Source organism: Lissotriton vulgaris, chromosome 5 (assembly GCF_964263255.1).
Source record: "Lissotriton vulgaris chromosome 5, aLisVul1.2, whole genome shotgun sequence".
Classification (NCBI taxonomy): domain Eukaryota; kingdom Metazoa; phylum Chordata; class Amphibia; order Caudata; family Salamandridae; genus Lissotriton; species Lissotriton vulgaris.
In genome coordinates, this window is record NC_141693.1 from 1709789680 (window position 1) to 1709814711 (window position 25032).

General features: G+C 42.9%; 1 protein-coding gene across 1 annotated transcript in view; it reads right to left on the minus strand.

Annotated features, from left to right (window-relative positions):
* ADAM11 (ADAM metallopeptidase domain 11) overlaps positions 1-25032 on the minus strand; it is a 336142-nt gene that overhangs the window by 135205 nt on the left and 175905 nt on the right. The window contains exons 13-14 of the mRNA XM_086919835.1: positions 14086-14176; positions 1543-1594 (exon numbers count right to left, since the gene is read on the minus strand). Coding sequence (XP_086775961.1) covers positions 1543-1594; positions 14086-14176 — 143 coding nt within the window. The remainder of the gene's footprint in view (positions 1-1542; positions 1595-14085; positions 14177-25032) is intronic.

Sequence of the window (25032 nt, forward strand, 5' to 3'; positions counted from 1 at the left end):
GGCAAGATGGAGCGCTCCAATACCACTGGACCGTGCAATTTTTTTTTTCAAAAAACACCAGTGACGAGGGAGGTGGTGGGTGTGGGATGGGTCTAGGAAGGAAATAGGAGGGGATGGGGAGATGGGCAAGCAACAACAGGAAAATAAAACCTTACCGGAAGCAGAATCAGAGACAAAAATTAATTTATTATTACGTAATGTAATTGGTGAGCAGCTCGAGCACTCCAATGCAATCTGCTTGTGTTCGCACTGAGGCAAGAGGGATGACGAAGCGAGTGCTCCAATACCATCGGCTTGTGCAAAAATAAAAAATAAACAAGTGCTCTTCATGTTTTAACAACTTTTTAAGAAATGAATTAGTTTACATACGCACATGCATTTTAGTGGTATGTGTATGTTTGCAAGCGAGACGGCCTAAAAACAGAAATACACCTATGGAGTGCTTGAAAATAAAGGAACAAATTGCTCTGCAAACCGGGAGCGGTACTTCGAGACATGTGATTGATCCATGCTTTATGGGACGGCCAAACAGAAGAGAGCATGATGTCTGCATGACATGACGAATGGCATCAAAGAAAAATGAGATCGACGCTGATGAAACCCAATGGTAGGAGATGGGCAGCCTGTAAGTCCACACAACACGTCTCTTCGAGACAGCGCATGTGCTGTCTAACCGAGACCTAAAAAATTCAGGTGCAGTGGGGTTGAGGCTTGGCTGCTGTGCTCTTCGAGACAGCGCATGTGCTGTCTAACCGAGACCTAAAAAATTCAGGTGCAGTGGGGTTGAGGCTTGGCTGCTGTGGCAGCCAAGCATAATGCAATTTTTACTGACTCATAATCGGTCTATATGGATCCATGTTTTCAGTGGTTTCCATATGTCCACACCTTTCCTGTCGATCACGGACGTGCCTGCTTGGGTCTTCAGACAGAATGTTTTCTCTTAGGTGTGTAGTGTTTTTGGCTTGAGGCTCCTACGAACTGAAACTTGTTGATCAAGAAGACAGCATAAATTCATTGAAACTGCTCTACAATAAGTCAGCAGAAAAAAATTGAGGACGATGTAACAGGAGCAAGGGTCATTGTGGAGTTCAGATAAATGTTTGAAAAGTGCCCAATGACAGGCATGTTGACAGAATGATGTTTGCCCAAAAGATACCGTCATCTGCAAGGCAAATCACAAGTTTGATAGTCTTCTATCATTACAAAGTGTGTACCATTAAATTGGGTAATAGTAACACATTTAGTGTTTGTAGAAATGGCAGAAGCGTTCACATAAGCAAATTCATGTTATTCAAGTGAGTGGCCACTTTGCTCCATTTTCATATTTTTTTTCCAAAACCTTCCACAGCCACATTATGCATCCAACCACCAGATGACAGGATAATTAATGCAAGGCAAGCCACTAACTGTTTTGAAAGATTCCAATGAACAATGGCCACGCAAACAACGTGTACAAATCATTTTCTCATATATCCCTGTACGTTTCCACTTATTTCACATGCACTGTACTGACAGCCTACCCCACCCCCTCTCGTTACTCACCCTGTATCCTCCATGATGCACCCAAGCCAGGAATCCGGACACCTACAGTCTCCTGTGTGAAAATACAAGAAAGAAGTCTTTGTTTGGAGTGACACTATGTCCTAGCGAGCAATCTGTAGCAGTGCGCCAGTGCCATTCCATACACCAGGGACTGAGACAATGGCTGCATGTGACATCATAATGAAAACAAATATTGGGCCATTACAGGTCAATATGGGCACTTTTTAGGATTTATTTATGGGATAGGGCCTAGTACCAGCAAGAGATATATTACGTAGCATGGGATATATAACTACAATCCAAGCATGTGTTCATAAAAGACCTGGTTTGCCAGGCAAGCTTGTAAGAGTCCAGATTAAACTACCTTTGCACGAGTTATTCCCCCACCAACCCTTTTAGCCAAAGCCCTCTTTAACACCCCCCTCCCTTGTGTTTCAGGTCCTACTTTTAATTAAAATCTTCCTAACATCTGTGACCACCTCCACTGATGACCCTTGCATGCAGTAAGGGCATGGATAATAAAAGTAAAGGATGACAGGGTGCCCGGACAATGACCCATGTTCTCAGAGTGATAGTCCCGAAAAAGGAAGTGGGGGGACTAACAAAGTTAGGCAGTATGCAAGTGACATCATGGCATATGACATCACAGAGCGTGACAGAACGTGTCATCACAGGAAGTGGCATCACAACCTATGACCTCACAGGAAATGACATCACAAGAAGTGACATCATATCTTAAGATCTCACACATACGTTTAGCATGTCTATCATGAGTACATTTCGAGTGCATTACAACATTTAACAAAGGAGATTTTGCATCAGAGGTGTGCCAAAAAAGTGACGCAACCACGACGCAAAATTTAGGCCTCAACTTCAATTCCATTTGAAAGCTTTTATTCGGTTAAATAAATCAACCATATAAGCAGTACAGTCATAAAAAAAGCGATCTACAATAAAATCAGAAAAATATGAAACAGTGGGACTAAAAGTGCAATACATTAAAATTCGTAAACATGTTGGTACAGATACAAAAGTGCAAGTGCATATTACAATAGTGCAAGTGCATGTTATACATGAGAGTCCAAGCATTTTACTTGGACATATATTATCCTAGTTCAAAACTGCAAATGCATATAAGTACATGATAGCCTTAAAACATAAAGTCAAATGTCAATAATCATAGATTTCCTAATACTAATGGATTTCAGTAGAAATGTAGCTAAATAAAAGCACAATCGTGGGTCATCCAATCTAAGAAGAAAATTAATGTCATCTGTAGTGGATCTAATAATATAGTATAAAAAGAATGGTTTTAGATCAAATTTCCTAAGATGGGATTAAAATGTACAAAATAATAACATATGGCAGCAGCTTTGTTGTGAAACTTCATCACATGGGCAAGCGTGTGCAGAACACGGTTTCATAATTGGAAATTTAACAAGATGATGTACAATACCCAATCTTAAACGTGTCAACACAAATCGATGCAAGGCTCTTGTCACGACTGACAGGTAAGTTTGGAAACCCTCTTTAAGATCCAATTGCAGATAGAAAAGGAGAGTTGATTGATTCTTAGTAACGCGGGAACGGGCCTCTATTTTATTTGCTAGAAAAGTTAATTTTATCTCAGCTCTAGCAACAGAGGCAGTACACCCATGGTCCGATCGATATCACAATTGAATAAAAATTCAAACCAATAAATAATGTAGTCAAGCCAGGGTATTCTTAAGCAGTTCTCAAATTTTAAACAGTCCGGTATTATAGATTGAGTAAATAATGTTTCCTCTTTTGACCATATAGATTTCCATAATAAGAGAGGTCCTGTTGAAGTCAGGTCTGAAATAAATTTGATGCCCACCTTGCGGTGAATAAGTTCCGTAGAGGCATATGTAGGGACACAAAGCAGACGTTTTAAGAACGGATTTTCGGTTTGTTGTAATATATTACCCTGAAAGTGGCCCCAAACACCTGCCCCATAAAGGGCTGCGGTAGCACATTGAATCTCATAAATTGTCAGCATATCTTTGATGCGTTGATTGCCCAATTTGGCCGCAAGTCTAGAAATACCATTTATATTTCTGAGCATCTTAGAACAGGCATTTTCCTGTTCGTGGGCCCATGACCTATTTCCTGCAAATGTAATGCCCAAATAACAGAATGTCTTGACTATCTCAACCTTGGAACCTTCAATAAAATAAGGGATAGATGTTATAGGGTTCCTGCCGCAGGCCATAACAAAAGTTTTCGATTTATTATTTAAAGGTTTTCTTTTAGTGATAAAAACAGTAAAATTATCGATAAGACGCTGTAACCCAATGGGGGTGCGGGAGAGTAAAACCGCATCATCGGTGTATAAAAGAATTGGGACAGGCTTCCCATCCACCCTAGGGGCATCCGACTCAAACAGTTTCAAGGCTGCGTCAACCTCATTGATAAACAATGAAAAAAGTAAAATAGCTAGGACGCAGCCCTGACGGATGCCTCTTTTAACTCTAAAAAGAGGGGTATATTCGCCTAAATGACCGTACCGCACCTTACTTGACAGCTCCCCATATAATCTAGCCAGGAAATATATTACCTCTTTGGGGGCACCAATATCTAACAGTAAGGGCCATAAAATAGAGTGGTCTACCAAATCAAAAGCGCTGCTAAGGTCAGCAAAACTTAAATATAAATTGCCCTCATTAGCTAGTGTGTACTTGCCAATCAAAAGATCCAGGTTGACACACTGCTCTAGTGTGCCGACACCCTTTCTGAATCCATATTGCAATTGCGTAAGGACTAACTTCTCTTGGACCCAGGCTTCTTGTCTTGATAGCATGACCATACTCATAATCTTTATGGACGAGTCCAATAAAGAAAATGGACGATAATTACAGGCATCGGTCTTGATTCCCTTCTTATAGATTGGTATAATAATTGATTGGCCCCATGATAAAGAAAATTGGGTCTCAAAAGCGCCATTAAAAACTCTGGTTAAAAATGGCAGCCATAAAACCATTTCATTTTCATAAAGGTCTATCGGGACCCCATCGGGTCCCGGAGCCTTGCCCCCTTACTACTAGTTATGCCCTTAATTACTTCCTCTATACTAATTGACAGAGGCATTATTGGCCATTCAGCAGGGTATTGATTGGACAGGATAGATGAAACATCTTTAGCAGTTGGATTAAAAATATTTGAAAATGAGCTACCCAGGAATTGCAATTAATAAAAGAATTAAGCTCTGAGATATGATCATCTTTTAAGAAGGTACTATTAACAGTATCCCAAAAAAGATGACTATTTTAGGTATCGGCTGCCTGGCTTAAGTCTTCCCAGGCTATTTTTTGTAGTTCTGATTTTCTAGTTTTTAGGAATAAGGCATAATCTGTACATAGAGGCTTATCCGGGTTTCTAGGCTTGCACCTCAGAGCAATTTTGAGCGGCCCAAGGCCGCTATGCACTTTTCATCAAACCAGCCCCCTTAGATTTATTATTTCTATGCACTGGTTTTGACAAGAGGTTCTCCACAGTATTATTAATCTTAGTAAAAGTATCAAGCAGCAATACTGGGTCAACCTCATCCCCTAACAGACTTGGATTTCATTCTGACATTGTGTAATGATATCGTGTTGGATTTTAGATGAGTCTAACCCGGCCCATTTTATCCGGACACCGTTCGGTCTGGTAGAGGCAATACATGGGCTGTGAGAGACACCAGTAAGATTTTTAAAACCCCGACATAATAAGTACAGAGAAATTATTATGATCGCTAGTTGGTTGGTCCTCGCTAGTTGGTTGGTCCGTTATCCAAGGAGATGAGAATAAATGTACACTTTTGCTGGAGATAATAATATGATCAATATTGGACGTTGCATTCCTGCCTGTAAATGTGGGCCATTTCATATTATATCTATCAGTAGCACAATACAGTAGCTCTAAGTCCATCTTAGAGATGACACCATTTAGGGACCTACCATAATCACAATGGGGGAAATGTATATAACAATCATCTTCAAAATCTCAAGGACAATGGGCATTTTGAACAAGGAAACATCCTTTACAACAAAACTTTTTCCACGCAGTACCTATACAACGCAGGAATTACAACGCAAGTCGTTACTACGACTTGCGCTGGAGGGCGCTGTAGGATAGGGAATAGTTTAATTTACTATCCAAAACCTTCCCTACTATCCACGGGGACTGGATTTGGAATAGTAAATTAAAAGTCACTATCCAGCGCCCCCCAACGCAAGTCGTTGTAACAACTTGCGTTGTAAAACCTGCGTTGTAAAGGCATGCGTGGAAAAAGCATGCGTAGTAACAACATACATCCTTTTGAACATTAAAATCGCCACCCCAAAGAATAATAATCGGTTTCCTGATAGTACTAGTCAGCTTCTCTAGATCCCTTTCCAGGGTATGGACAATAGAACTACGTAAAGAGTTAAACAAGTTGTTATAAAAGTTGATCAGAATAACATCTTTACCCACAGTTGATGCCAGCCACAAAATCTGAGAATGGGTGCCACAGTAATACAGCCTTTAATTTTACATTTATTCAAAGTAGTCAAACTCAAAATCAAAAGGCCACCCTTAGCTCTACCCGATTGGGATGCCTGGGCTGGTAGCCAATGTGAGGTAAAACCCTCTACATATATTGGATCAATACACCACGTCTCCTGTAAGCATATAATATCATGTTGGGCCAGGATAAAATCAGACCATGATGGGGTATCTATTTTGCTTTTAAGCCCAACAATGTTTTAGGTAGTGACTTGATACCCTTTGCCCAAATTCGTTTCATGGGGTTCCTGAGGGAGTATGCCATGGCCCACCTATTTGCTAGTAATAATTGATTCTACTAAAATACATTCTGAATCGCTGGGAATGCTAGGTGTCCAAATTGCATTAGTAGAAGATGTCCCGCCCTGCTCTCGCGTGCATAGATCAACCTTACTAGTTATGTTCTTAACGTTTAGATTTTCCATTGTGGGACTTTTAAGTACATAACGTTCCCAAACATCCTCACTAATCTGTAACGGTCCCTTATGTCAGTCATTGCTATCCAGATTACTCAGAGCCCGATACCTGTTGGTTACTGGGATGGTAAAGTTGGACAGGGGAGAGAACCGAGAAGGAGCTAGCAAGGATCCATTAGTGGGCCGGCTTACATTTCCATGCGTCACCCTCAGGTGTCTATAAAAGTACCCCAGAGGGAGAAGAGTGGTATTAAATTCCCGCAATGACGGTGGTGGTGCATTTTTGAGCGTATTAGATGCCCACCTTGGGGATCTAAAATTAATAATAATACAGTCCCCATCAATGCATTTTTTAAGAGGCCCAATCCAGCCCACTCTACGGGTTGTTAAAATCAGATGTATTCCTTCCATAGGATAACCACAGCTATTGGTCAACCAGAACACTACTTTGTTCATAAGTGAACCATGTTCTTCTGCCTGGCCAGTTTGGAGTTTGGGAACGTTGGCCAGAATTGCCACATAGGGACTACATTCGGGGGGCAAATTTGCAACCGTAGCCATTGTCCTACCCCCATGGGCTAAAGCTCTTGGACCATCAGACTTTAAAGGGTCAGATGTAATAAGTTTGTCTGACTTGTTCACTTTTGGGATGGTACAAGTTTATTGGTGTTAATTAGATTTCCAATTACTGTATTTCTGTCTTTTTCTCTATTTTCCACATGTGCGATCCAGCCCCACTTCCCAGCATGCTGACCGGTGCGGTGCCACAGATGCTGAGAGCCTCATCCTGATGCCGAGTCTGCGAGCGAGTGAAAGGCCGGAGCTTCCGCTCCTCCCTGCATCCCAGCAGTCAGTTCTACATGCGCCTGAGTGGCTGTCTACCCTCCTCCCAGATGACAAGACACCTCCTCTTGACTCCGGGTAACAGTAGCATCATCCTGCCACCAAAGAGCACTGTGAACCCCCGAATTCCTGCCTCCTAATCCTCTCCCCACAACCCCAACTGGCGCACTCTGACAAGCTGCGTGGACACCACAGATGTCAATGCAAGCTGCAGTCCTACTCTACATGTTAAACCAGTAAACAAAAAAGAAGACATTTTTTACAAGAATTAAAGAAATGAATAGGCACGGTTCAACGACGCCGCTATGCAGGACTAACTTCTGAACTCACCCTTGGGCCCATAAACATTGCCAAACACAATGGGGCTGAGATGTTCCAACATCACCAACCAGCGGCACCACAAGGAGAGGACAACCCAGGACCCCAACCCTGGAGCAGCGTTTTGCATCCAATGGGTAAACCTGCTAACCCTTCCCCTCCCTTCAATGAACTAAGCGACTCGGCTACTGCAGCATCTTGATGGCACACATGGATAGCTCGCTTGAATAATTATTTTAAGACTATCAAAGAAACAGACAGTAAGATAGAGAGGTTGCGCCTGCTTCAGTACGCGGGTGAGTATATCTTCAAGTTGTCTTTACTTTGGGCTGCTACTTCGAGCCACAAATAAATCCAGCCTTTGAAGGTTTAAAGCTCCGCATTCAGGTCAACAGTTTGGAAAAACAATCGGCAACCTTATAGCCTAGCTGCGCGAACTGGCCATCATGGATGACGATCCGCAGAAGGAGGTGAGGGGGCAGCTGATTCAAGGTTGCAGGTTTTCAGCTCCTGCATATCCTACGCAAGGCTGGAATGCCCTAAGTGAAATCCTCATCCTTGCTCGCTCACACAAACTCTTTAATGACCGGGTGGAGCACATAGAACAGGCATTCAACAAGCTCAACATAAAGCAAGAACACAAACCCAAGCAGAACAAAACAGAGGCTGCTGAGGTCATCACAATCTGCATGCCGCCTGCAAGACCTCCAGACCAGCCCAAATAGACTCTTAGGAACAAAAAGGGTATGGATACTTTGGGAGACCCTACCGTACACAGGTGGGAGGAGTCCCCGACCCAGACGCTGCTGATTGAGGAAGGAGAGGATGAGATTTTCCTCATCTCATGCACATTAATGCAACACAATAAAATATCAAATATACCACTCCCACCCCTTGTGCCAGGTGACAGTGGGATACTCGCCAGTAACATCCCTCATCGACACAGGAGCTTCGGTGAACGTGATTAGCAAAACGCAATTCCACCTATTCAAACCTTCACCAGCAATCCTCCCGACATCACTATCACTCATGGTGGTCTGTTGTGTGAGACAAAATTCTCTGTGCAACTGAACGAATGGAAATAGTTCTAGGCTGCTCCGCCAAGTAGGAACTCAGTCTGATCCACGTTGCATCAGCCATCAGTGACAAGGGCATTGACAAACTTCTCAGAGACTTCTCTTCAAGAGGCATGGCTACCTGAAAGGACCTACTGTGACTCTCTGTATTGACCTTTCTATGAAACAGGTTGCTCTCCATCACAGATGGATTCCTTTCCACCTTTGGACAGCTGTGGAAGCCAATTTAGGGCACGTAGCCGAAGCAGCCAAGGAATACCCACACTCATATAGACATAAAACTGCTAAACGGATCAATCCGTAGGAATTGGAACATTACTCTGACTACCGATTACCTCATCCCATATCTGAATAGGATCTGCTGATTCTCAAAGCTAGAGTCCAATTCAGGGTACCCCCAGCTGGAAATCCATGGTAACTGCCACTGTATTACTACTTTTCAACCCATGTTGGCCTCAGGAGGTACCACCATCTCAACCTTGTCATCTCATTCACTACTGAAATTTTTCAAAATGCAATTTGTAAACCCCTATCATGACCAGAGGGCTTCCGTAATGTCTGATGACATTCTGATACATGCTCCCACCAGTTCGGAACACCAGAAGAGGCTAGCTGCCACCATCTGAAAGGTCAGCAACGTGGGGCTAACATGGAACGGTACACAGGCATTACAAGACATGACCTTTACCACGAAGCCATTACCACACATATACATTTACTACACATGCCTTTACCATGAATATGCCTTTAATATGCATGCCTTCAGATTTTTTTTTTCTAAATGCATGAATGATATAGGCATATGTGTGGTAAAGGTCTTAACAGCAAGTATTATTTCAATTTTGTACAGACATGAATGGTAAAGTCATATACAAGAAATATATATATATATATATATATATATATATATATATATATATATCCACCACCACTCCCGCCTCTTGACAAGAAACGGGACCGACACATGCGTTTTGGAGGGGTCAGGAGATTTATTTCGCCACCATCTTGACAGGTAGGGTTAAAACACCTGGCAGACGCGTTTCGGCGTGTGCCTTATTCATTGCCAGCTCCGTGTTCTAAAACAATGTTGTTGTAGTTTGGGACTTTAACTAGTGTTTCTGATGTTCCCATTGGTGCCGATGCACCCAATCACAGGCCAAAGATTTTCCTTTGCGAGCAGTGTTCGCTAAGCATGCTGGTGCATGAAGTCCCAGTAAGTCAGTAAGAGTCCCACAAAGCCTGGTCACAGGTTCACCTCGCGAACTTCGATACAGTGATCCGTTCGTGCATATAGTAATGCCCCAGCTGGTGCTGGCTCGTGAGTCTGCTCATCCACCGCCTCAGGGACCCTGGTTGCTAAATCGTCTCCCGACTCCATCCAACTCGGCAGCGAAGCTGCCGCTCTCTCCTCGAACCAGGAACAGCGTCTTGGGCGAGGGGGCGCCGCTTGTTGCGCTTCCAACACATACACCACCTGGATGCCGACTTGAAGCGGAGCACCAAATCGAGAGGCGTGCCGGTTCTGCAGCGTCGACTGCTGCATACATATCCACCACCACTCCCGCCTCTTGACAAGAAACGGGACCGACACATGCGTTTTGGAGGGGTCAGGAGATTTATTTCGCCACCATCTTGACAGGTAGGGTTAAAACACCTGGCAGACGCGTTTCGGCGTGTGCCTTATTCATTGCCAGCTCCGTGTTCTAAAACAATGTTGTTGTAGTTTGGGACTTTAACTAGTGTTTCTGATGTTCCCATTGGTGCCGATGCACCCAATCACAGGCCAAAGATTTTCCTTTGCGAGCAGTGTTCGCTAAGCATGCTGGTGCATGAAGTCCCAGTAAGTCAGTAAGAGTCCCACAAAGCCTGGTCACAGGTTCACCTCGCGAACTTCGATACAGTGATCCGTTCGTGCATATAGTAATGCCCCAGCTGGTGCTGGCTCGTGAGTCTGCTCATCCACCGCCTCAGGGACCCTGGTTGCAAAATCGTCTCCCGACTCCATCCAACTCGGCAGCGAAGCTGCCGCTCTCTTCTCGAACCAGGAACAGCGTCTTGGGCGAGGGGGCGCCGCTTGTTGCGCTTCCAACACATACACCACCTGGATGCCGACTTGAAGCGGAGCACCAAATCGAGAGGCGTGCCGGTTCTGCAGCGTCGACTGCTGCATACATATCCACCACCACTCCGCCTCTTGACAAGAAACGGGACCGACACATGCGTTTTGGAGGGGTCAGGAGATTTATTTCGCCACCATCTTGACAGGTAGGGTTAAAACACCTGGCAGACGCGTTATTATTTTACCCATTGACAGTCACCAGTAGGTAGTGACAGTTAAGATGTAGTTGCCATAGGAAGAGCATTTTTTAGATTTGCCAGTAACTTTGGCATCGTTTGATGAATCCTCGCCAAATTTGCAAAACTAGTTTGACGCTCACTTCAGCTGCTGTCTTGAAAGTTTCGGGTTGATTCGTCAAACGGGGGCCAAGAAAAGGGGGGTCAAAAACGATTTTCCCCATGTTAATTTTCATTGAAAACTTTAGACACGGCTACAGCCAGAACTGCTGAACGGAATTCCACCAAATTTGGCAAAAAAAGGTAGCTGTTGGTCCAGGAAGTGCTCTTTTTGTAAATTGGTGTAAATTCATTAAGTAATTGCGGAGTAATTAAAAGAAATTTCCAGTTGTCTATATTGGGATACCGAGAATCTGCAGCCCCTTCCGATCTCATGCTGAGATCTGGTTGGCTGCCAACACACCAAACCAGGAAGTTTTGGCATCTATCTTGGGATTCAGCTTGAGCCGACACCCAGAAAAAAAAGAGAAGAGGAGGCAGGGTAGCAATACCCTGACACCCTAGGCCTCTTGGGGTGGTACCACAGGTACCTTGCAGGGCCAAAAAAGGTTTTTGTCAGAATCCACAGATCTTCAGAAAATGTTAAAAAAAAATAGCAAGGAGCAGGCTCCTGTGCTTCGATACTAATCGGCACCTGGGTGGGCCAGGTCCTGGGTGCATTTTAATAATAAAGGAGGGGGCGTAAGTGCTTGCCCCCCTCCTGATGTTAATTGATGGCCCAAGGCCCACCACCTCCTAGGGGCTTGTTTACAGATCAGTGTGGGTGGCTGTTCCGGCCACCCCCGCTGCCCAAGGCACCACCTCCTCCCCGGGGCTTATTTATTTATATATGGGGGCTTCTTTGACTCCCCAAACCCAGGGACCACCAACCCCCCGGGGCTTTATCTTTAAACAATGCGTAGGGGTCGAGCAGTCCCCCATCCCCACCCCCCACAGCCCCAAAGACCACCACCTCCCTGGGGCAAAATTGAAGAAAGGAGGGCGGCTATGCAGGCCCCCCTCAAGGAGCCAATAACGGCCCTGTGGGACCATCTGCTGCTATGTTGATGGGTGCCCACCCCTGGGACATAGCTGCTTGCTAAGGCTTGGCGGGAGCTTTATTGTTCCCACCAAGCCATAGCAAACTGTGCTCCGCTTCCAGCAAGCGAGAGCACTAAAAATGCTCTTGCTTGCTGGAAGAGGAGCAAAATTGCTTTCATAGAGACGGAGTTGCATGTTCATCAGCTCCCTCTCTGTGAAAGCAATGTCGGCTCCCACAAGGTGGGACAGAGCACCCACAATAGAAGCCAGGCCCGGGGAGATGGGGTCCCCGGGCCAAATCAGCCCCTCCTCATAGTCTAATTTAAGTGCTCCTACGTAGTTCGCAAGTCGAAGCACGCCCCAGCCCGTAGAGGACTGGGATGGCCCCAATGATGAAGCATGTCACCGTGGGGCAACCCTGGTGAGTGAGGGGACACTAAGAAAAATAACAATTTTTCTTTTTCTACTACTAAACACATTATTCCAACCCCAATGAGTGTTGTGAATATGACTATAGTAACATAGCTAGGCTCTTGATCTCTGGTTCAGAGATTTTCATGACTTGTATAAACTATGGAGGATGAGCCTTAGCATTTTCCCTCTATCTCCCCTTGTTTTCGGATAACCTATTTGTAGTTCCCAGTGGAGGAGATTGTCCACCCTGCAAACTTTTCACAAACTAAAAAAGTCATCTTAACAAAAAGTATAAACTATTTCGTCTCCAGTGTAGCGATTTCTGTGACTACCTTAAAGCCTTCGGCCTAAGTCACAGGAAAATAATCCCTCGGTGGCCACAGGCCAATGGAGAGGTTGAGAGGTGATGAGGATTCTAAAAAAACTATCAGGATTGGGCCGGAGCAGCAGGAAGATGTTTAAGATGTAATCAATGCATAACTGGGTGTGAACAGAAGTACCTCACATAGCACCACTACCGGTCGCAGGATGATATCATCTTTGACCGAGCCACCTGGGATGTCACCCCCACCCATATTCATGGACACCAGCACCACTGGACATTCAGGTGAGACACTGAACTCACTATAATGCCAATGTGATTGCAGCAGGAGGGTGGCGGAAACCATGCATCGAGGTGGGCGATTGGGTTCTAGTACAGAATCGGCATATGGAGAAATAAAAATTCAGTCTTTCTTTTGAAACATAACCATTCCAAGAGGCAAGCATGAAAGGGTCAATGGTAACAGCCCAGAAGGACCGGTCATGAGATTCGAATAATTTTTCCGGAAGTGGTACCTTAACACACCCGAGGGTGACATGCTATAAACTGTTGGACATGTGACTCCAGGGAAGAAACAGCTGTTGTCACCTTCAAGTGGCAACCAGTTTGACTGTGTGAGTTAATTGTTCAGTTTGAAGAGATTTGGTGAGTAAGCAGCGTAGCGTCAGGAGAGTGGATAATAAAAGTGAAGGATGTCAGTGTGCTTGGACACTGACCGGTGTTCACCTCCACTACCGTGCTAACCTCATTATTCATGCGCCACCCGTAAAAAAGCATCACAAATGCTACACCCTTGGAACCCATAAAAAGCATGATAGGGTGCATCTCTGATTTAGGGCAAGTCTGCACAAAGTCCTAAAAGAAAGAACCTGAGTAACACCCAACTCCAATGTGAATGCAAAAATCATAGTTTATATGTCGTTAATCGTTCTTTTCTTTTTACCTACTAAGCTATATTAAATGGCACCAACATGTCTAAATGAATTATGTCTATTGCCTAAACCCACTGAATTGGATGTAAAATTTTAAAGTGAGTTACCTGAGCTCATAAATATGTACAAGACTGCAATGCTTGAACTAGCATGATTCAGACTCACCAAAAACAGTGAAATACATTAAACAGAACATAAACAAAATAAAAATAATAAATTAACAGCAAGAGTCTACTTATCTCTTTACAGCATCCCTGTGGTAAAGGCAAGGTTATATTAAAAAGTTTGTTTCAGCTTACCTGCAGCACCACGCTGCTTATTCCACACCATTCCAATGTTCTGGCCAAGGGTCTGTGCCAAGGTTATAGCCATGGCGCCAATGTTACCATACTGCAAGAATAAAAAGAAGAAGTTGTTTATCTTCAACAACATTTTCTCTAATAGAAAATTTAATAAATGAGTCACCTGCATCAGTGCCTAATTTTCCATGCTCTACTGAGACAAAATGAAAACTAAACAAAGTCAACAACTCAAACAATGGCCAAACAAACATTCCTGAAGAACTGACAAACCCTTATAGGAGGAAGAAGTGAGGTGGTGAGCAATACGATGTAAAACTTGATTCAAACTAGGGCTACTATTCTTCAAAAGAACACACGATCTCACTGATTGCTCATCTTAAAAGATTTCTCCAGTGGGTTGGCACGAGGACTGAGTCTTACCCGCCCTGCAATACGGAGTTTCACTCTTTTGCATCACAACAAAACTAGAAATTTATGAAGAGGAGGCCAACTTCCTGCATGACAGCTTTGCAGAAAGGCATAGAACAAAAAAGGTGGCAAAATCGCTATTCTGCCTATAACCAAGATGAGCTATTAAAGCTTCTTTTTCTCTGCATTAAATTTTAATACCGAGCATTGCTTAATGAAATACGAGCAGCTTTACCAGGGCCTTCCCTTTTTTTCAGCCAAAGAAGCCAATAAACAGTTGTTCAAGACAGTGTTCCTCATTTCTGTCGACATCCGAACCCAATTGGGGTTTAAGCTAAAGAAATATTCAACCATTTTACACAGATGAAATGATGGCAAAGCTTTTGTGTGAGATGGAATTTTAAAACAGTTCTTAATTCTACATTCTTCAGGAGAAAGGTCTTGTACCAAAGCGTTGTCAAAGGTCCTTCTAATTCTCCAAATGCTACAGCCAATATAACAACAAACACATACCTTCTCGAATGTTAAGAATGTAGGGAGTCAATTGTGAAATCACCTTAAGGAGGAATGTAAGCAGTTGAGATCTCACAAGCACATCGCAAGTGAAACTAGATGGAGCAAACTTACTTTTAAAAAATCAGACTACCATTATTAGGATGTACCAAGACGTTTACATCAAAGTTTATATTGCAGCGATGGATGCTAGATCGTCCTTAATTGTTTCTTTATTTAGACCTTTACATGCTTTGAAAAGTGAAAACAGGAAGATGGAGCAAATGTCTATTGTCCATTCGGCTATCCTATTTCTTTTACCTGAAAGCACTGGTTTGGGAAGAAGATTCTTGCAGAAAGCACCACATCCATTATCTAAGTAAGAAAAGAGTATGTTTCTGTAATATTTCTTTCAATCTTCAAGCACCATGATTTTGATTCAGTGTTGGAATTGCAGATTTGCTCCTTGTTTTGATAACAGAACACGCCTGAGGCAGGGCTCTAAGAGCTCTGCCACCAATAGTACACCTTCTGCCCAATGAATCTACTTAAAGCTTAATGGTGATAAAATCGAAGTTCTTGTTCTAAATAATGATGCTAATATCTCGAGCTGTGCTTGGTAGCCGTCAGAGCGTTGTCCCATTCCTACTCCTTCCTTCACAGCTTGCAACCCCTGGGTTCTTTATGATGCCTCCCTCACCTTCAAAAATCATTTGAACAGGTCTCTTCAACGTACTTTCTCCTCATTAAAATCCTTGGGAAGATGAACGAATGGTTGAACGAAAGGCCATCTGTGGATGGCACAGCTACTTAGATTAGTTTTCGCTAAAAAGGAATGTTTTCAGATTGTCTTAAACGCTGCTTCTGAATCAGTCCCGCATAGCCTTCCTGGTAAGGCAATCCATTACTTTGCAGCCCTGCCAGTAAACGTTCTTCCTCTGGTTCTAGCTATCCAAATCAGAGGGATCTGCACCAATCTTTTGCTGGCCGAGGAGAGGGCCCTCTGGGGTTCGTATGCTCTCACTCTTTCCTGTACATACCGAGGGCCTTTTCAGTGTAGAGCTCTATGAGTTAATGTTTTGAATTTCATTCTTTGTTAAATCAGAAGCAAGTGTAATTTCTTCAGCCCTTCCCTGACAGAATATCTTGTAGAAATGCACAGAAAGAGACGGGCTGCTACATTTTGAACCAGTTACAACTTATTTAACAGACCCTCAGTCCCTCCAGAATACAACGCATTAGTCCAGGCTTGGCCGTAATCAGGGCGTGGACTATAATTTTTGTGTGTGAACTGGGAGAAATGTAAAGATCTTTGTCAAGGATTTCAAAAGCATAAAGCAGGTCGCCGACGCCATCTGCACTTGAGGTATTCAGGATAGATCCTTTTCAAATTTGATCCCCTGATTTTCTGCTACATCTGCGGCTATGGGAGGGTGCTCCAATCCCTCAGGCCATAATCATATAATGTCTAGGGGTTCTGGGGCCTCAAATTAAGGCTCTCTGAATTGTAAGAATTTAATTTCAGGGAGCTTATAAGCATCTAACTGGCAACAGCCAAGAGACTGCCCGGAAAGGTAACAATTATTAACTCATCAAGGTGATGCAAGGTTAGCATCAATTGTTTCTCATCTGCATACAATACAATATTTTAAGCCCCAAAGTTCTGCCTGGAACGTTTTCCACCAAATGAAATCTCAAGCTAGGCTCCCATTAAAAACATCAGATCCCAAGAGTTCCCACTTAAATACGAGAAGAGATCTGGTGTTGTGTTGTGTTAAACATTTTTAGAGCACATGGTTGCTCCAGTTGGAGCGTCCCGGCACTAGGATTTCTCTATTGAGGTGCATAAGTGATAAGAAGAATGAAGGGAAGGGGAAAAAAGGAAAAAAAGACCCCAGCAGAAGGAGTTAGGCTAGGCTAAACAACCATGTTTTGAGTTCCTTCCAGAAGATTTTCTCAATGAGTTCCAGTCTCAAGTAGAGAGGCAGAGTGTTCCACTCGTAGAGGCCTGAAAGCCAAGAGTAGAGCCACTCAAACTAGCTATTTTTACATTAGGCACCGTTGCCAGTGCAGCGTCTGTGGATCCGAGCCTTCTGCTCGGTTGGTAGGATTTAATTACTGTAAAGAGAAACGGTGGGCTCTTGCCATTAAAAATCCTATAGCAGAAGCAAATAGATTTAAAAGAGATTATTTTCCTCACACGTGCCAATGAAGATCTTCCAAGGCAGGGCCCAAAAGCACCTTCCTCTGAAGTTTCAGTAGAAGATGTGCCACATCATTCTGGACTCTCTGGAGTTAGTTTAGTCTACCAAGTGAGGTTCCAATGGTACGAATATTACAATAATGCAGTTTGGACATAACAAGAGCCTGGACAACTGTTTTTCTGGCCGATAGAGAAAGAAGATCCAAGATTTTGGCCAGTGTCTTAAGGGTGCCAAAGCATTCCCTAGCCGCACAAGCTACTTGGCTGTCAAATGTGAGGTTAAAATCAATCAGAAAACCCAGGTTTTTAACTTTAGGCTTAGGGTCTGGAATAGGGCCAAGTTTGTTGGGCCCCCAGGCTGATGACCAGGAGGGTTGTTTTCCAACAATAAGCAGCTCCGTTTTATTTGCATTCAGCTTGAGGCAGCTAGGGTTCATCCATTCTGCAAGATCCCTCAGACAGGATCTAAATTTGAGGGTGACAATGAGCTGCATGTCATCAGCATGTGATACTATGGTAACATTGTGTCATTTGACGACATCAGCCAGGGACGCATATTGAGATTAAACAGTGTAGGGCTTAGTATCGAGCCCTGGGGCACCCCCTGAGAAAGGGAAAACACTTCTCAAGCAAATGGCAGTTGTACCACCGAAAGGTTCGGTGCTGAAGGGAAGAGGCCAGCCATGTTAGGGCTAAGCCACTGATAGCGTAGTTTCCAAGGCGCTCAAACATCAAGCTATGGGAAATAGTGTTGAAAGCTGCACTAAGGTCCAGCATAACTAGAGCGGCCGTTTGGCCTTGGTCAGCACTGAGTCTGCGAGATTCGGAGGCCAGCAATAAGGCCGATTATGTGCTGAACTGTGCTCGAAAACCTGATAACAATTCATGGAGTATGCCCTTAGATTCCATAACGCTTATCAGTTGGGCATTAATGTGTTTCTCTGCGATTTTTGGAAACAAAGAAGAGAAGCAAGATGGGCCTGACGTTTTCTGGAAGAGAGGGATCTAATGAGGTTTTTGAAGAAGAGCAAGCTTTCCATTAGTAGGGACTATACCTGCTGTAAAGGAGACGTTGAGCAAGTTAGTCAGCCTAGGTAAAATGGACTCTATTCCCAGGACCAGGATTCTTTGAGGAGCCGGATCAGAGGGAGATTCAGCTTTTATTTTCATAAAAAATATGCAAAATTCATCCAGAGAGAGGGGAGAGAAAATGGCAAGACCCTTGTTAGAAACTGGGGCGTCAAACCAGGCCTTTAGGCACTGGAAATTCCTTAAGTCTCCAGGAAAGAGTAATAGATTTTTACAACTTTGTCAGAAAAGAAGCAGGCAATCAGTTGGCAACTCTGTAAGGATGGGACTATGTGGGCAGATACACCTTCCAGGAATAATAGGGAGTTAACAATTTGGAGTTCTTTAGAGGAATTTGATGAGGCGTCCATCTTATGTGCATAGAAATCTCTTAGTGTATCATGGATGAGATTGTGATATTCCCTCAGGGATGAGGAGTAGATGGTTATATTATTGATGCTGAAATCCTTGCGCCATCTGCGCTTTAGGTATTTATAATTTTTTTTAAACAGGCTCTTAGCTCCTTCTTCTCCTTAAATTTGGTTACCTTATCAAGTATAGGCAAGTGAGCACCCAAACAGCCTGTGCACTAGACTGTTCAACCCCAAAAAGAGCATCTGGTGTGGACAGTCTAAGTGAGTAAAAATAGCCGCAATTCACTGATGTAGAATTATGGCCCGTAGTGCCCAACAAATTCAGCAACAAAGCAATTTTTAAATTAAAAGCATACCCTCCCACCAAATTCCCCCACTATTACATTTTTTAAATTCAAATCCACAACACATTCTTGACTTAGTTGTGCATCTGCATCACTGCAGGCATTAAATGGGCCTTGAAACAGTTGAGTCGTGTCCAAAGAGGCTACACAATAGATTGCTCATCCCCAAATATGGCTTCCCTTCCTGCGGCAAAATCAACAGCAACAATAGTACAGTTGCTTATTATTCACGATTAGACTCTTCTTTTTTGGGCCACTTCATCGACTGCAACTCCATGTCTGTTCACTTAAACTTGCTTTACTGGCTACCAGGACATAAACATATCTTATGCCTCTGCCGCAGAGCCGTACATAGGCTCATTTCCACTTATTTGAAGTACAAACTTATATCCTACACTTTGAGCATGGGATGGGTCAATTCTTTTCCTACTTAGCGATACAATTCTCGAATAAACTTCTTTACTGCACTCCACCACTGACCATCTTCTGTTTTGCACAGAATCGGCCTTATTGCAGCTCAAAACTCAATTCTGTTTACCCAGCCATCCCAGAGTGACCCCTTTTGGGCCTCTCTAGCAGGTTTACCCAAAAATCTACTGTGTAACCCTCAGCAGAACATAAATGGGAATAAAGCATAATGCAGAGGGACAGATGCCCTACTACAATAAGAGATCAAGATTGGGACTCATTATTTTGCAGGTACTACACCAGAAGTCACTAAGTTACAATTATGTTCCAATAATATATAAACTGTCCTCTCAGCATTATGGCGTTACAATGCGTTAGCGTTACATATTCAGTATTTCCCTTTCAGTTTGACTAGGACTTAATTTACACCACTTCTCCATGGTTTTAATGTATTTTGACATTCAGCCTTCCTCAAAATACCGCAACTTAAATGTTTGCCATGGTATATCTCTTACCTGACCTTTGTATTTTACAGACACAAACAAAATACTATGCGTTTTTATTTATAACACAAGCCGGGTCTGGTGGCTTAGTGGCTTAATGCATCCACTGCAGGGGCCTGTGTTAGACCTCATGGTCACAGGTTCGAATACCGGCGGGTCCACTCAGCCTTTCATCCATCTGAAGTCGATAAAATGAGTACCATTGAGTTGGGTAACAATAAAAGTCAGTTGTTCAGAGCCTTGAGACCCATGGGTGATAAGTGCGCTTGACAAATACATGTGTTACATTATTAGATATTTTAAATACAGTTTTGCAATTTTTTTTGTACTTTCTCCTGAAAAATGATTGTCTTCCAGCCATATAAGAGAAATTCTCCCCACTATAATGCAATGGAACTGTCCCCTATGGAGCATATATAATAATGGAACAAGTGATTTGCAACAATCACTGGCACGTCAAAATGCATGCTCATGAACTCACCCTTGCTGTGACAGAGAAAAATCACAAGTGCCATAACTTTACTGATGAAATTATGTACATTACCCTTAACAACATGAAAGAGTCGTATGTGTTGCTTTGTAACTATATTCTGCTTTTGGGTACAGATATTGTAAGGTCATAAACATTACATGTTGTGTAAGTTATGGTTTGTATGAGCTATGAAACCATAACTTGCAAATTTCAATGTTTTTTGTTTTAATTCAGAATCATAACTGTACTTTAACTGTGTTTTTTTTTAATTAATATCTGACTTTTTTTAAACATACCTTTAGGTGTTATAACCAAAGCAAACTGTAACTTCTCTTCAACCTTTGAGTTTTTCAGATATTGTTTTAATCAATTACCACATCCAACATTTTCATGCGGTCAAACCCCACAGCACAAGACATTTGGCTTTGAAACCTAAATGTGCAGGGTTTTTAAAAGCCAAAATGCTCTGCATTTTGTGGTACATTATGGAATCGTGATGAAAATAATTAATATTTCAGTTAAATAAACAGGGAGTGAAAGAGGAATGGCATTTGAAAAATGTTAAAAAACTATTGCAAGAAAAAAATACAGTAAGAATTTAATATTATGTATTTTACATTGGGGGCAATGGTCTTTGATTTTTCAAGACGGATGACCAAACCGTATTTTTTTAATTCTATCACAGTATGGTGATAGAATTTCAAAACATAAATAGAAAGAAAAACTCCAGAAGTTTCACTACTATTGCACTGCATTTAACAAACCAGAATAGGCACATAATTTGCATACGAGCTGATAAAGGCTCACTTTTTTAGAGAGGTCACAAGGGCATAGAAACATCTTGGGAAAGGGTTTGAAGCACATGAAGGAAATAATTTTGTTGTAAATTATGTGAAGAAGAGCAAAGGTGAAGTGAATTTTTAGTGCTTATATTAAGAAAACTGTGGTTTAGAGTGGTAAAATGTGCTGAGAAAATGGTGGAGCTTATTTGCCTCGAGTACAGGTGGCATTCTGTAATGGACACTTATATTAATTGTGTGGTGCTGTACAATATGATATCAGCATGTAAAAGATTAAACATAACACTGCATAGTGTTCTATTTGAAAGGATGATTTTAGGTAGAACATGTTATGTTTTCATGTATCAAAAGCATGGTTAATGACACCCGTGTAAGTGGTATTATTCTGAAATCAGTGTGAAACACTCCTGTGCCCTAGCGACTTTAGTACAGATCTACTGACATAAGTTAATGGACAAGTAAGTGAGTGTGGACATTTCTAACTGTTTCACAAGTATATGGTATTGGGCTTACATACTCCTCTAAAAAAAAAAAAACGTTTTCATATTTATAGTGACAGAGAGACATATAAAATAAACTTACCTGGAAAGCTATTAAATAATGGCACTTCCGATGAAGTGGCCATGATGTATTGACTCTTAATGAAGTGCCAAAAGATGAAGTAACAAACATCCTGCATGGGGAATGATCAGTCGAGTCTGAAGGCATCTCCCAGTGAATAATATTTAAGGAAATTAAAGTTTGTACTTGTGATTCACATGGAAGGCGAAAAGATTTATTTGAGGATACCACGCTCGCCAAAAAGCTTGTCAAATATCTGCGCATGATGTACCATCTGAAACTGATTGTTTGAATTTGTGTGTGACTTTGTCTGTCTTTACATTGTTCACTCCTGCTAGATGAGCTGCTGACACTTTCTCTGGATGTCGGTTTCCCTACATAGAAACCATCATTCAGTACAGATTTTTAGCCCTTGTCAGTCTCATGTTTTTAGAAAAGAAATAATAAAAACGAATGCATACATGGAGCCCAATCCTCTTTATCCACTTGGATGCTCAAATGTCACGCAAATGATGCCCCCCACCACAACACAAAGTATAGCTCACGGGTCAGCCTACTTCAGCAATTGGATACCTCCACTGTGAGAGACTGTATTTTGCCTATGCACATGTGTAAATCAACCTGAAAAAGAATACTCCAATCTTTAGACATTTTAATGCACTTGTATTTACCAGTGAATGCAAGTACCTATACAGAGTATTGTGTCATCCCTTACTTTAAAAAAAATCAAAAATATGTATGGGTATCTCCAATATTGACTCATTATCCTTAACCACTTTGGCATATTTATTTATCCACCGGCAAACAATCACAAATCGTTAAAAAGCTATAGCGGGTGGGAGGAGCTACGCTAGCAAACAAGATGGCTCCTTAGGCTCCCGGCTCCGCCGACCTCCGTATCCTGCCAGATGATCTTGTCGATAATCCTGTTTTTAAGCCCGACCTCCGTGTAGATGAACCGATGCACACTCCGATGGTGCAATCCCGAAAACTTAATCGGCTTGGTTGACGGAGTTGTGTCGAGTTGAAGTTTGTGGCCTCGTCCAGCAGGAGAGCCGGGGCCTCGAGTTTAGACCCAGCTGGGTTGCAGTTGAACAACATCGGCCACGAGACTCAAGCAGGGTCCGGTCTACCGCAGTGGAGGTCTTTTTGCCCGATTTTGATGGCGATCATTCTGATTGACTAACATCGAGGGAGGAGTGACGTGGCACGATAGTGGCTGTGGGTGGAGGTCCCTGTCCCGCGGACCCGGTTTGGGGTCTTCGCTCGCGGCAGCGGAGTGCAGTTTGCTGCCGCCGAAATCGATCAGTCACCCTCCGATGCCGTCCGTTCCGCTCCTATCTGTTCCCCCGGAGAAACCGGGCTCTCCTGGGGAAGTGAATATGATCGGTACTGAGCGAGGAGAAATGGACCGGATGGAGCGTGAGCAGTCGCTGAAGACAGCATTGGCAGCCATCGGGGCATTTCGTTCACGGATGGATGCCCTGATTCACAAAATGATTACGGGCTTATCTGAGAAGGAGTGTGTGGAACCGGACCCTGCTCCTCTGCCGGAACTGCTGCCAGCTAAGATTTACATGACGACCATTTTGATTCTGGACGAGGACCCCTTGCGACAAGAGACGCCGAAGCCCTCGGTTGGTACTCTGGAGAATCATGAACCCGGTGTTTCGAACGTATTACTACACCTACAATCATTGCTGGCTTTGGGAGAATCGATTGGCGTTCCCTTCCCGGAGACTCCAGTCGGTGATTGTTCTTGGACTTCTGTTTCATCCTTTCCCTCTTTGGTGACCGTACGATCGTGGAGAAAACAACATTGGGACTATCCGTCCATGAGGGAGCGTTTCTGTGCTGGTGGAGTTCTTGAGGAATTACCGACTTTGATTTGTTTTGGACTGATTTTTTTCAGATTCTTTTTGCACTTTGATTCTCCTGTAGAAGGAGTGGTCCTAACGGGAGGGGTTCGCATGATGGTTCGGAAGGGCCAAGGCTGAGATCGATTGACCGGAGTTGGTACTATGGCCTTAATCGATGTGGGATTCGTAACTGTTGGTCTCACGAGAGGCTGGGCGGTGTATCACGGCTCCCCCTAATTTTCTTTTTCTGCGATCACAGATAAAATTGTATTTTTATCATAGGGGATGCTTGTCTCTGGCCTGGGGGGGAAGGGGACCAGGAGCCCATACGGAAATGCCCTCCCCCATGTTTTCTCTTTTCTATTTTTAGAACCTAGTAAGTCGGGGCGACAGGCACACTGCTAGTTGGGGTTAGGTGACAGCCATATGCAGGGGTGCAGGGTGGGGGGTTGGGTTTATTGTTTTCTCTCTGTTCTTGTTCTTATGGTTTTCTTTTCTTCAATCTTCTCTTTTGTCTCTCCCTTATTAGTAATATTAGCAAAATATCCTGATTTTGTTTAAATTCTAGTGTCTGGTTGCCATGCTTTTTCTACTATTCTGACTTTATGGGTGGGCGGGCTGCGCTTAAATTGTTTGTCGATCCTATTGCCACAAATCCTGCTTCGTACTCACTAGCGCAGGCGTTTCAGTGATTCTTCTGTTGCTTCACGTCTATCCTGTCATTGTACCTGTGCACCCTATTATTATGTATGAATGTATGGTACCGGATATGTCTATTCCTTTTTCCTTGTTTTTTAAAACAATAAAAACTTTTACAAAAAATAAAAATAGCTATAGTGTGTACACAAATGCATATGTTGAAGTCACACCGCTACACTTTTGTAATGGTTATTTGAAGTACAAATATCTGACTAGTAAGGGGCACCTGGTTACTACTTGAGGTACTGCAGTTTTATGACAGAATTTCGAGTCTTTGGCATGGGACTCAAGGGGGGCCTTTAGTAACCACCTGATATACTGTAAGCTGGAGGACACTTGAGATAGATCTGCCTCAAGAGGGACACCAAGTAACCAGATGAAATTCAGCAACAGACTCGAGAAGGATTTCCAGTAAGAACTTGGGTTGTGCAGTTGACTGTGATAGTCTTGCTAGCCTCAAGAAAAACCATAGTAAAATATGTATCTATGTGTATATTTGAATAAAAGGACATTTCATTAACAATCTTTATCTGTTGATTTACTCAGCTGACATTAGCCTTTTGCTACTTCCTACCACAGCCCACAGCATAAGACAGTGACGACGTTTTAATAAAAAACAAATGCATTTTACTGACACAAATTTATACTACCACTCAAAGGTTGATGCCACTTGAATTTGCCAGTAACTGCGAGTTCCTATCTATACCATGGGTTATCGAGACAGGAGCTCCATAATATTCAAGACATTTATTA